General features: G+C 40.7%; 2 protein-coding genes across 2 annotated transcripts in view; both read right to left on the reverse strand.

The window, feature by feature from the left end:
* Window positions 1-361: 361 nt before the first annotated feature.
* b3gnt7 (UDP-GlcNAc:betaGal beta-1,3-N-acetylglucosaminyltransferase 7) lies at window positions 362-3,067 on the reverse strand. The gene is made up of 2 exons (XM_063495992.1): window positions 2,900-3,067; window positions 362-1,726 (listed from the first exon to the last, which is right to left on the reverse strand). Coding segments are annotated over exons 1-2 (1,227 nt in total). The 5' UTR covers window positions 2,902-3,067; the 3' UTR covers window positions 362-501.
* A 6,187-nt stretch (window positions 3,068-9,254) lies between these two features.
* The window catches only part of LOC134643304 (lisH domain-containing protein ARMC9), a 35,491-nt gene continuing 32,077 nt past the window's right edge, over window positions 9,255-12,668 (reverse strand). Inside the window, exon 27 of the mRNA XM_063495606.1 lies at window positions 9,255-10,423. Within this exon, the coding sequence (XP_063351676.1) occupies window positions 10,401-10,423 (23 nt within the window). The 3' untranslated portion in view covers window positions 9,255-10,400. The remainder of the gene's footprint in view (window positions 10,424-12,668) is intronic.

Below are 12,668 nucleotides of genomic sequence, written 5' to 3' on the forward strand. Positions count from 1 at the left end.
ATTCATGACACAGAATCCAAGATTTGGGTTCTGTGTCAGGAAAATTCTAGATCATGTCAGAAGGATAAAGAGGAATAAGTCATTATTTAAAAAAAAGACACAAGAGAATAAAATACCACCAACTTAATGACAGCTTAACCAACTTAGTATGCCCATTGATTTAGCAGCACAGTTTGGTTTTCTCTGAATCTGTGTGCCGACGGGGGTTGGTCCTTAAAAATGCCAATGTAAGCACACAATTCTAATTCAACTTAAAAAAATAATAAAAAATAAAATAAGCTCTGTATAATTTACTTTTGATAATCCTCTTCAAGAAATTGCACAACTGCTCACAAACAGAAAATTCAAATATTGTCCTGGTTCCACTCCACATACAGCTTCTGATAAACTTTACTAGGAAGTTTGGCTTCTGCCTTACAGTGCAATGCACTTCCTCATAGCAGTCACTGAGGCAAGGCTGAGCTCGCTCGGTGCCGCTGTTCCCCCGGTGTTCTCGCCAAGCTATAGGAGCTCGACCTTTTGTGAGCAGACTAGGTCGCTGTTGACCAGATTCCACATGTGCTGGAGGTCCGACGGGAGCAGCTTGTGCACCACAATCATGTTCTTAAAAAAACAAGGTTCTCGGTTCAACTTGCTGTTCTTATTTTTCACCAAGCCAAACGTCTTAAAGGCGTTGTGTTTGACAGGTGTGACCTGAAGTACCTCCAGGCACATGCCCAAGAAGACATCGTCGATGGGGTAAAGCTCCAGCGTGTCTGCGGCCCAGTGAAGCCTACTCACGAGGCTTCCATCCATTAGGAAACCGCCTCCACCTGCGTATGGAGGGTAGTGCGTCTTGTTATACAAAGCCTGGGGGATGTGATATTTGTTGTCCTTTTTACGAATAGGCTTAGCTTTGAAAATCACATCCCCAACAAACAGGTTCTTTCTGTGGCTGCTGTTTTCCAGGTATTCAAAAATATTTTTCACGCTGACAAAGACGTCATCATCCCCCTTGAAGACATATTGCACGTTGTAGCAGTAAGTATGGAACCACTTGAGGAAATGGGTCTCCTTGAGAGTCAGGTTGAAGAAGCTATCTAAGAAGTCCCACTGAAGAATATCGTTGTAAATCTGGTCTTCATACTCCACAAGTTTCTGATGATTTGCCCTTTCTGCCTCATTGGAGGACTTACCAAGAAGAAAGAGGGTCTTTATCCTTTTGCCGTCCACCACCTGCTCTCTGCCCCATGTTTTTCGGATGACCTCCCTGCGGTCATACTGAGTGGCCACTGATTTAATCACCATCAGCAGATACACCTCCCCTGTGCACTTCTCAGGGTGGTTGAGGGTCATGGGGAAATATCGGCAATGCCGATAAAGCAAAAACTGCTTGAAACTGTCCTCGAGGTTCTTGAACCACTCGTGTTTAGAAAAGTTGACATTGGCGCTACAGTTGGAACTCTTTACATCCCAAGTTGTGGGCCTGCCATCCTCAGGGATTCTGGGCTTCTCTGTGGTGGTTGGAGCTTTTGGCTTTGACTGGTAGCTGCCAGACTTCCAGAAACTTTTTATCTGCAGGTATGAGTCAGCTCCAGATCCTGCTTCCTGAGCAGCATCCAAACGAGCGTGCCTCTCCAGCTCGAAGCTGATGCTCCCTCTCTGGACAACGGCCAACGCAACCACGGCTAGGAGAAACATGACACTCACCCTCTTGTACACTCTCCAACGATCTCTGCTATTCTTCCTGGGGGAAGATAAAAATCATGGGATTCCAGTTAGACACGGCAACATTATACCTTGTAATAGAGGGAAAGTTGAATATATAAACATTGTTAGTGAAAGGCATATGTGTGCAGTGTATACAAAGATTACCTCCAAGTCTTTATATCAAACAATGAGAGCTTATTTATTTATTTTTGCAGAGATTTGTGTATTGCAAAGTGACAGGTGTTCATTTAGGATTATTTATTTAAAGAAAATTTAAGAAAAAAACACATAAAGGCGAAAATCATCAAAACTATAACACGACACCCTCGGAGGGTACCTACATAACCCACATGTTGCTGTATAGACAGAGAAAAGACACACGGATTGTCAGCATACCCACATGTCTCCAGAGATTCATTTGTAGTTTTGTGTATGGCCTAATATGGAAAATGTAGTTGGGAAAGTCCTATGACACCTGGACAATTTTCACTTGAAACGTCATTTATATATTACACAACCTATAGAGGCTTCACTATTACCATGTTTCTAGAGAAAAAAAACCCCACCATAGATATATAACTTTCTATAGAAGAATAGTCATGAAATACGACTTATTTAACCAGCATCAGTGCTGTCTGTGGATTTTAAAAACATGGATTGTACTTCAGATTTTCTTCTATGCCAGGCTATATGGCTCTTTATTGCATTCATGATCAATAAGACACTCCTCCATTCCTGCATGGGCCCCTCTACTTCTGAAGATCACTATCTCCCCCCACCCCCATCCTCAAACAAAGTCACTCCTGAAGCCACACAGTCGACATACAGCTACAAGTTACAGACAGGTGTATTTGTTCTTAACAACATCAATAATAATAATAACAACAATAATAATGTGGTTAAGTCCTTAAAACTCTATAAGAGATCGATTCCTTTTGCTTTTCACTAAATATTGTGGTTTTTCTTTGTTTGGTTATTTCAAAAGCTAATTCTCAACGTTAAATTGTTGCTTTCTCCCTTTCTTTTCCTTTTCCTTTCTTCCTTTCTTTCTTTTTTCTTTTTTACTTATCTGACAAGCCTACTTTCTAATAGACTTTAAAGATACAGAAAATCAGTTGAAATAAGTGAAAAAGAGATTACGGTCAGATCAGACGAAAAAAAAAGGATAAACTATCCGTAATTAAATCTTTTAATAAAATGCGCCACTTACATTTTTCCTTGTGCGTCAGATTCTTTGTGATGATGTGCCGGCGATGATCGATTAGTTTTGGGTGTTTTTGTTGTTTTTTTCTTTTTAAAGGTAGAATGACTTTGCTTTATGTAATTTCCGCTTCTTGGAAAAAAGCTAAATATTCCTTTCCATCGAAACAGTCTTAAAGCATCAAGCGTTCCGTTTAAGAGAGAGTTTAAAGGTTTTCAGGGACTGTGGTGCGAATGTGCGCTGTATGGTCTGCGCCGCGGAGAGTGCGCTCAGGCGCAGAGATCCGCCTTTAAAAGCTCAGCCGCCGTTACGTAGCCTAGACTACACACACAACAGTTAATGAATGAACAGAGAGGGATGCATAGTGTCCACGACAGACCAATTAATCATCAGTCGACTACCCTTAAATCTGCGACAAAGCAAATATTGAACTTCTTGTCATTTTATTTACTTACGTAGACGTATGTCGTCTGTATGAGGCGGATGAAGAGTGGAAAGGCGGCTTGTCCTGATGACATATCTGTGAGGGTATGGAGAGAAGGCAGAGGAGTTTTTCACCAGTATTCAACAAAATTGTGGATTTCTGAGGAATGGAGAAGAAGCGTGTGGGTACCGACTTTCAAGAGCAAGGGTCATGTACAGAGCTGTAGTCGACTACAGGGGGATGAAACTTATGATCCATGCCATCACGTTATGGGAAAGGGCTGCTAAAGCTAGGTTAAGAAGAGAGGTGATCATCAGTGAGGAGCAATATGGCTTTAAGCTGAGAAAGAGGTCCACAGATGCAATGTTGGCTTTGAGAATGTGGATGTAGAAGCATAAATAAGGTCAAGAGGAGCTGCATGGTGTCTTTGTGGCGCTAAAGAAAGCATGCAATAGGGTGCCAGGACAGGAAATATGGTATCTGGAGAAAGTCTGGAGAGGTAGATGTATGCACTGGAGAGAAGAGGAATGACATGGTGGAGACGAGTGTCAGGGCTGATTTGTGACAGAGAGATAGCAGCAAGACTAAAAGAGAGGGTAGCAATGCTATGATGAATGCTTTTGAGGAATCGTGTGAGGGTTTATATTGTCCCTTTCCTGATCACTCTGGGAGAGATCAGGATAGACAACAGTAGAAACGAGTACATCAGAGGGACAGCTCAGGTTGAGAGGCTTGGAGACAAAATTAGGCTGGCGGTTGGACATGGATATGTTGAATATGGAGCTGTCAGGCAGGAAGAAAAGAGGAAGACCACAGAGACGGTTATGGAGGAGGAAGGAAGACCCATATCTTTTGTAACAAGAAAGATTTATCCAACTAAACTGTATATATAGTTTTAATTATTTATCTAAAGAAACATAAAGTGGTAGCTCGCGCCTTGCTCTCCTGTATGTTACAGCTTTGGCTCTGCATTTTCATATTCCACTTGTTTGTACCTCATGCCCTATAAAGACCGTGACATGCTATAGCAAAATAAGCCCTTTATACAGAACAGTAACCATTAACTTTGTCAGATAAATGCAGTAGAGTGAAGTCAAGTACAATACATAAGTCCCATGAAATGTCACACAGCTGAAAGAAGAAAGAATTCCTTTGTTTTTTTTAAGGCAGGTATTTGAATATAATTGTTGGAACCAGTGTTTTTGTTTACATCTGGCGTAAGTCCGGTAGAAATGTTTGCAAATAAGAATCAATCAGCTATATTACATTACAGGAAGTCTTCCTCATTTCTCCTCATTTTTACAGTCTTTTGAACAGCCAGAGAACTCAATTGTTAAGGTCCAACCTCCACTTGCGTTAATCTAATGAAACTCCCAAGATATCAGTTATCAGACTATTATTAAGTAAATCTGACACTAAGCCCCGTTTAGCTTTAGGTTCAGTGTGTTTTTTTTACTGATATTCTTGTTCTTTTCTATGGCTGTAGCCACTACAGAAGAATCGGTAAAAGCAAGTGATACACTCTGTCCTCAGTATTTTTGCATTATGATGTGGCCGAAAGCAGCTGGTTATCCCAAATTATTTATTCTAAACTATGTATTACTGTTAATAATTGATTAGATATCCCACACGTTTGAGCTTTTACCTTTTAAGTAAGTGTTTCTTTATTTGCCGTATGATTGAATCTGATTTACTCTCCAAAAAAAACCCCTCTCACCTCTTAGTGTACATCTCTTTTCCATGGGATAGTGTGGATGGGATTTTTTTGTATAAGCAGAAAAGGCTTTTTTAAAGCATTCCCACTTTAAAATCGATTATTTCAGGTGTATATAAATCTTTGGCCTGTCACATTATTCTCTAGGAAGGGCAAAATAAATAACAGAGCAACAATGATTTATTGTAATATTGCTTTATGGTTGTCCACTGACATCAGAGGAGGTGCTGGGGTCAATGAGGCAATGCAGAGCAAACTACACAGTTTTTTTTTAATCAGGTCTGTGGCCATTGACAGCCATTGTATGACAAAGAATTCCTTTTTCTTTTGACATCGCATACAAGTGATGCCTTTGATCCATTCTCAAGGAAAGTTTGCTTTTTGGATAAAAGCATAACTTTAATGTGAGTCACAAATCTTACTTACTCTGAAACAAAGGGAAAAATCCCAAATCAATCATTACATGTTTAATCAATAGATTAAATTAAATAGTGGCTGAAACTCTTGCTTGCAGAGCTGCCTTAACCAAAGCCGCTCTTAACCCTCGCTGTGGCAAACCGTGTGTTTCCGCCTCCTCGTTTTCTGGAGAAAGAACAACAAAATGTCTGTCTGCGCTTCAAAACAGGAATTTTTTAATACGAACACAGCTGTGATCCAAAACCTCTCCTTCCTCTGCTTTTCTCCCCATTTCCTGAATCCAACCAGTCATCCTTCTCGGGGCCATGTGCATCCTGTTGCCTGCTGGCTGTGTTTTTTCCGTTTTGATTTTTTTTCATGCCCCCCCACTCTTATGTGGATTTAGTCTGTAACAGTTCTGCAGATGAGTGAGGTGGATATGGACATCACAGTACCTAATCTTTTCCCCTGGCCACTTCGCTGACAACATAAGGACTGTCAGCTCAAGAATGAAAATAGAAGAATCAAATCTGCAATGCATATATATATATATATATATACATACATATATATATATATACATATATATATATATATATATATATATTCAATTTCAATCATGGATCACATCATAGAGTTATGAATCCACAGAAAGTTATCAAAGAACTCTAACACGATCACTGAACAATCTAATACCAGTAAAATGTGAAAAGAAAAGACACTACATGATCTAGATATAAAGAGCTTGCAGGGATGATTAGTCCATCTGAAAGCAAATATAATGTTCTCAAAGAAAGATTAAGGCCAGAGTTGAAAGGGTTAATAATTGCTGGAGTAGATTGACTCTACTTCCTGGCACACCGGTGCTCATTTATCAGAACACCATTAAGTTTCATTAGCCATGAAAACATATTGTAGCTGTGAAATCTTTGCCCTCATCCGGTAAACTTACACAATTTGACCGGCACTTTTCATATCTGTCCCTCACGTCAACAACCACCAACAACGGTAATTGTCAAAAATCTTTGCCGGCTCCTTTATGACTTCAGTCTAATTCTGCTTATGGCGGAATTAGAAAGAGTTGTGCTGAAAGGCCTGAGAAGTTGAGTGGATGAGAAAATGATATTCTTAATACAAAATAAAGAAAAAAAACTGCCAGTACTTTTTAGGGTTTGGGGAAGGAGAAGTTTAACACCTGAGGGACTTTGGTCTGTCGTTACTTTGTCAACTAGCTAACACCAATGAACATGCTTAGGAAAATATGTCTTCTTCCTCTTAAATACAACTCCAAGCTCCTCAGTCACTATAAAAGAATTTACTGCTGGACAAGAAAAAGGTGTCCTAAGGAGATTATTTATTTTCTTTCCTTCTTTTTTGCACTCAAGTCATCACTTGAGGACCTTTCTCTCTAAGAAAGGATAGAACAAAGGAGGTGTCACCAAGCCATGTTATAAATGCCACTTTCAGCCATGGCTACAAGTAAACACTGGGCTCCCCTTTATAGCCAACCAGACTTCATTAGGCTCAGTAAACACTAAAGTAAGGTCAGATTCATTTCACTCTACGTTTTTTTCCATGCTTTGCTGATTTTGCTGACAAAAGTGTCTACTAATACTGTATTAGTGCTGATGCACCTCCTGTTTTGGTTAAAATACATGACTCATTTAGACCTACGGAAGCATACCAAAGAGAAAGCTGACTGAATGATATTAATTATATACTTGGTGTGATTTCTTTTTAAACTGCTGTTTTCAAGGTCAAAGTTTGAGCTTCACCACTAGCTCCACCTCGACTCTGCCTCGCTGTAATCGTGGCGTGATGGGTTTTTTACTCTAGCCAAACTGTGAAAAAACACTCAGTGGTACTTTTCAGCTGTTATGAGTCACTAATCCCGTGCCCTGCCTCCTTCTTGATAAAGACACTCTGTAAACCCAAGACCCTCTTGATGGTAGGCCAGCACCTTGAGCGGCCTCTTGGCTGCCATTGGTGTTTGTAAATGGGTAAATGGGTTGTATGAGTAAACCATTGAAAAAGATTTGTTGAAAGGTTAAGAAGGTGAGATTTTTTTTGTGTGTCAAATACTGTTTGCAATCTTAAAAAATAGACCCCCATGCACGAATCCAGAAATGCTAAAGTCACCAACAGACAGGTCACTCTGGGTGACTGCAGATATCAGAGAGTGAGATTTAAAGTGTCCTTGAAAACCTGCAGCAGGGATTTGATCCTGTGCATACACAATAACAAAAGTTTAACTGGTTTCACAGGAATTTCCCAAAGGTTAAACATGTAACAAAAAGTGGGAATTCATTTTTTTAGTCTGTTTGATTCACACTTTGTCCTTTGGACATTACAATGTTTGGTATGAATGTTTCTGTTGATATCTCATCTCTTCTAATACTGTGTCAAATAAATCGAATACAACAAAAACAGAGAGCTTCATGTCTTTAACAGAGCAACTGCGGGGGTTGACTTCACGCATGTGTTCAAAGGAATGGGACAGGAGGAAGCAGGAGGTGGGGGAGACACTGGGATGCAGTCTCTTCTTGGCTGGCGTCACTCCTTTATCAGCAGTGCACATGGCTCCCTGCTGATAAACACAACTAAAGAGGGTGCCAGTGATCCTGATGACATATAGGGCTGTTTAGTAGCAGAAGTGGGACTTTTTTGAGCACAAATTTAAAAAAAACTTTGTCAAATTATATATATATATTTTTTTTCTTTTTTTAAAGTACACTATTCATTATTATGACAGAACCTGTTGTGAACAACTATGTTGAAAATGTCTAACGTTCTTGGACCTTGGACATGTCACCACAGTTTCCATCTGGTAGCTTTCCATAGCTGTTAGCCCCCCCCCCCGCCCCAAGTTTTTATCCATGCTTTTGTTATGATAAAGAGCAGCAGCTTCCACTCTGTTGCAATTGCAGCTGGTCAGTTCCAGCATGAGTGAAGCTTTCGGGGTTACACCTGGCAGCGACAGTGCGTCAGTCTGTCATGTGCGGTCCATTTCCTCGCATTGTGCTCCTCCTCGCTGGCAGCATTCGCAGCTGAATCGGTCAACTCTCATGAGATAGCATGGAAGGGGTATAAGGAATTCCCATCCAAATTTATCTTTCAACAGCCTTTATATTCCAGAGGTGGACTGACCATCTGTGTTATTAAATAAAGTCCTGCCAATATCTTGACAAAAGTGGACTTCATTCTGTGTTATTTGTCATGTACTCTAGTGAGTTGTGTAGCTCGGGGGCAGGAATGACATGTTCCCCAGAGGGCAAGGACCCATCCTATTGTACCGTTTTCCCATACTTCTTCCCTGTGCTGTCGTCACAACAGAGTATGACAACAATAACGCCATCAGTCAATACTTCACTTAAGTACGGGCACGGATACAAGGCTTAAAAATAGGGTTTGGAGAGGACAGCAGCTCAGGAGGCAACAGATCACTGTCTGGCAGGAATGAGTCACAAGAGCTCTTACAGTCACATGTTTGATATAAATGACTGCCAATAATAGCAGCCCGATGGTAAGCAATTTCCCCGTACGCCTCCCCTTAACCCTCAACCAGTCATGGTAGATCTCTGGAGGTTTCTTCCTGTTAAAAGGGGGTTTTTCCTTCCCACTGTCACCAAGTGCTTGCTCATAGGGGGTCTGTCTCATTGTTGGGGTTTCTCTTTATTACTGTAGCATCTTCACCTTACACTATAAAGCACCTTGAGGTGACTGCTGCTGTGAGCTGATGCTGTTTAAATAAACTGAACTGAATTTAAAGCAATGGTGAAAAAAATGGCAAGTAAAAGAAGCACTGGAGTGATTTTGCAAACTGCTGACTCGTCACACATTTATTTAAAACTGCTTGAAAGAATATTATCAGTGAAAATGCACTGCAACAGTAATGTCTCACCATAAATACACATAACTTACACAGGCAAACGGTGCAAATAGACAAGCAACTAAAGCTGAATTTAAGACATTAACACAAATTCAAGTTGTTTTTTCCCCCCGTCAATTAGAGTGTACATGCTACCTGTGTGTTGAAAGTAAAAAGTTCTGGATATCATTTAAAAACATGCACAGTCATACTAGGACTCGTCTTTCTTGTACAATCTTTTGTAGCATCTGCGAAACAGGAGCCGCCACAAAGAGCTATGCATTTGTGGTAATGTTCTACATTTGAAACACAGCTTGTATAATAATTTATTCATGTGGACAGACATCTTCTACCATAGTTAAAAATCAATACAGTACATTGTGAAATTCACGACGATTATTGATTTACAAAGTCGAGATGAGAACTTTCAGCACCGGCTCTTGTACTGCTCTTTGCAATGGCGTTTAAGAGATAAAAATGTCTCTGCTGTAATTTTTAAGCTCCAATCCTCCTCCCTCTCGCAACCCTGGCTGCGTTTGATCTGAAATCTTGAGCTCATGTCCAAAATGATGACAATTTATCCACGAAAAGAGGCACCTCGGGGAATCCCCCCTCAAGTAACGAACATGCCAAGTAAGCAAGTAGGATTGAGTGAGAGCAAGAGAGAGGAGTGTTATCATATTCTGCCCCAACTCAAAGCGACACTAGACTTCGGAGTTAAAACACCTGAATCTTGTTACAAATAAATTCTGCCGTAGTCGGAGGGTGTCGCACACATTTTGTGTCACCTTGAGGAGAAACTGCAGAAACTCAGGGCCAACAGAGACTGTCAGGTGCCCAGAGTCGCATGACTGTGGGTTGTGTTTATTGTCCAACGTCATATCAGGTTACAGAAGTCTGCGCTGAAGCCGAAGGGCGAAAAGAGAGAAAAAAAAACCTAAATGCAGAACCACAATCCTAGACATTGTTCCACCCAGTCCAGCTCCTCCTCTTGCCACTAAGCCTCGACCGTCTCTGTTTGACCCTGATCGTAACCTGGTTGGATGATGTTACAGGAAGCCCGATGCTCCTGGGAAGATAGTGCTACCTCGTGGTGACAGCTCCCTCCTCACCTCCTCTTTGATTGCCTGCCTGAAGACAGAGGGAGAAGGGAAGGAAGAAAGGTTGATAGGTTGATGAAGGGGGGTAAGAGGTAGAGAAAGCGGAGGACAATCAGACTTAATTCATCAGTAAAATGAGAACAAAATTAAGCTGCTTTGTCACCAATGTATACAAAATGTAGTTGTTAAGCTTCTGTCACTGTGTAAGAAATAGCATAGCAAATGAAAGATTTAATCCAGACCTATTTAAAAAATAAAAAGGACAGTGCTTCTTCTTCAGCTTCTCTGGTTCTCAATCGGCTAGGACATTTTCCAAACACGTAACCGAGGTTATTATGGTTAACTAAAAATGAACACTTTATTTGAGAAAACATTTTAGTTAACCAAAATAAAAGGAAAACAGTGGAAGTTTTAGTTGTTAGTTTAATATCATTTTGTTATAACTTGCCTGATGAGGCTTTGATGGACGCACTTACTGAGACTCCAAGACTGTGAGTCAATCGCTTTCAAAAAGTTCAAGGTTTTTAATTGTATTACCTACTCTGATTGCTCTAAATATTTCCTCTGACATCTGCCGGTCATACAACAGTAATTAAAAAGACTAAAACCAATAAAAACTGAACTGAAATGGGCAAACCGGCTCTGGAAACCAACTGAAACTAAAGTGAGTTTAAAATAAAAATCTAAACCTAAACAAAAATAAAAACTTAGAAATCATAAAATTGTAAGAACTCTGCTCTTAACATTATGGCTCAGCAGAAACTCCTATCCTTGTCTCTACTTGCTAAGTGGGTGGCCCGTTAAACCACACAAACATCTTTTCTTTACCCAAGGGAGCCTTTCTCTCAGTCACAGCAGATATGCATGCTAGAAAAAACAAAATGAACAAAAAAGCCATCAGCCTGAGGGGAATCTTGCTCAAATGTGTGGTTGTTATTACACAGATCACTGAACCCCCCCCCCCAAGACAATAGCTTGAAACATGCCAAAAAGCTTACTATACAATACAGGTTATTTTATATAGCATGTCTGTTTGCTTATTGCCCTTAGAGATGAGATGTGATTAAGTGACAAACATCTGATATTCGCCAGACCTCAGAAGTACAACACACTCACAGAAGGATGTGGTGGCTTTGAGTAGCTAATAGGTGCCCTTACAAACTTCGTGGTAAGGGCACCCATCGTAAGAGCCGGAGGTAATCACTCATGAAATGCAATAAGGATGCATGAGAGCATGGAGAGATGTTATCGGCCAACTAAGAGCACCAGATCATCTCTGCGCTGACTCCAGTTCTGTGTGTAAGACATGAAATTGACAGCAAATAAAAATGGACCCAATATCAGGCCTGACAGTGCAGTGCCTCCAATAAAAGCTAACTCAATTTGATTTTCCCAATTTTCATTTTCCCAATAAGTGCTTACTGTGTTTTTTGTTTATAGCCATTGTTACGTTCTGCATGATAAGCCGACTTATGATTCGGACTACTGGCCATAATGGGCAAAACATTAATGCAGATTTATAAGGAAAGTCTTAAAAAAGGGGCATATTTTATTACAGGGGTCGGCAACCCTGGGCACGCGTGCCACAGCTGGCACGCGAAGGGTTAACTGATGGCACGACCATAGCTGGACAGGCCATCGGGCATACCGGGCATTTGGCCGGTATGCCCGATGTGATTTTTCATTTTTATGGGCCGATGATTTTTATTTTTTTTTGTAACGGTATAAACAATGAAAGGTGGTGGATTGGCCAGATGCTGGTCGATGTGTAAAAATAACTCAGGATATACAGGAGGAGGAGAGACCCGAGGCGGCCGCCGGTCCGAGTGTCAGGTGAACTGAACTTCAGGTAAGAAGTTATGACCTGCAGTCTATCTGGGTCAGATATAAACCAAGTTTAGGTGGAGTTTATTTTCATTGTGCTGACTTTTTACAGTCAGTTACAATCACTCGTACTGCGTACTAGCTAGCATAAGGTTAGTTAGTAGAGTTGCCAACCGTCCCGTAAAAAACGGAATCGTCCCGCATTCAGAGAAAATATTACGAGTTTCATTTGAGGAGAAAAGGAACACAGTTTGTCCCGGACTTCAGCTAGAATGGGAAAAGACGCAAAGGTGGAGTTATTCTGTGTCTTTACGCTGCAGCTGTTTCTTCTTCTCTCATTCTCTCCCCCTCTCTCTCCTGTTGCTACTTCAATCATGAAACTAATCAATGATCAGCTGATCGGCTTTTCTCTCTTGTTTGTTTATCGCCCACTTTGCGCCAGAAAGAGGAAA

The sequence above is a fragment of the Pelmatolapia mariae genome, linkage group LG15, assembly GCF_036321145.2.
Source record: "Pelmatolapia mariae isolate MD_Pm_ZW linkage group LG15, Pm_UMD_F_2, whole genome shotgun sequence".
NCBI lineage: Eukaryota > Metazoa > Chordata > Actinopteri > Cichliformes > Cichlidae > Pelmatolapia > Pelmatolapia mariae.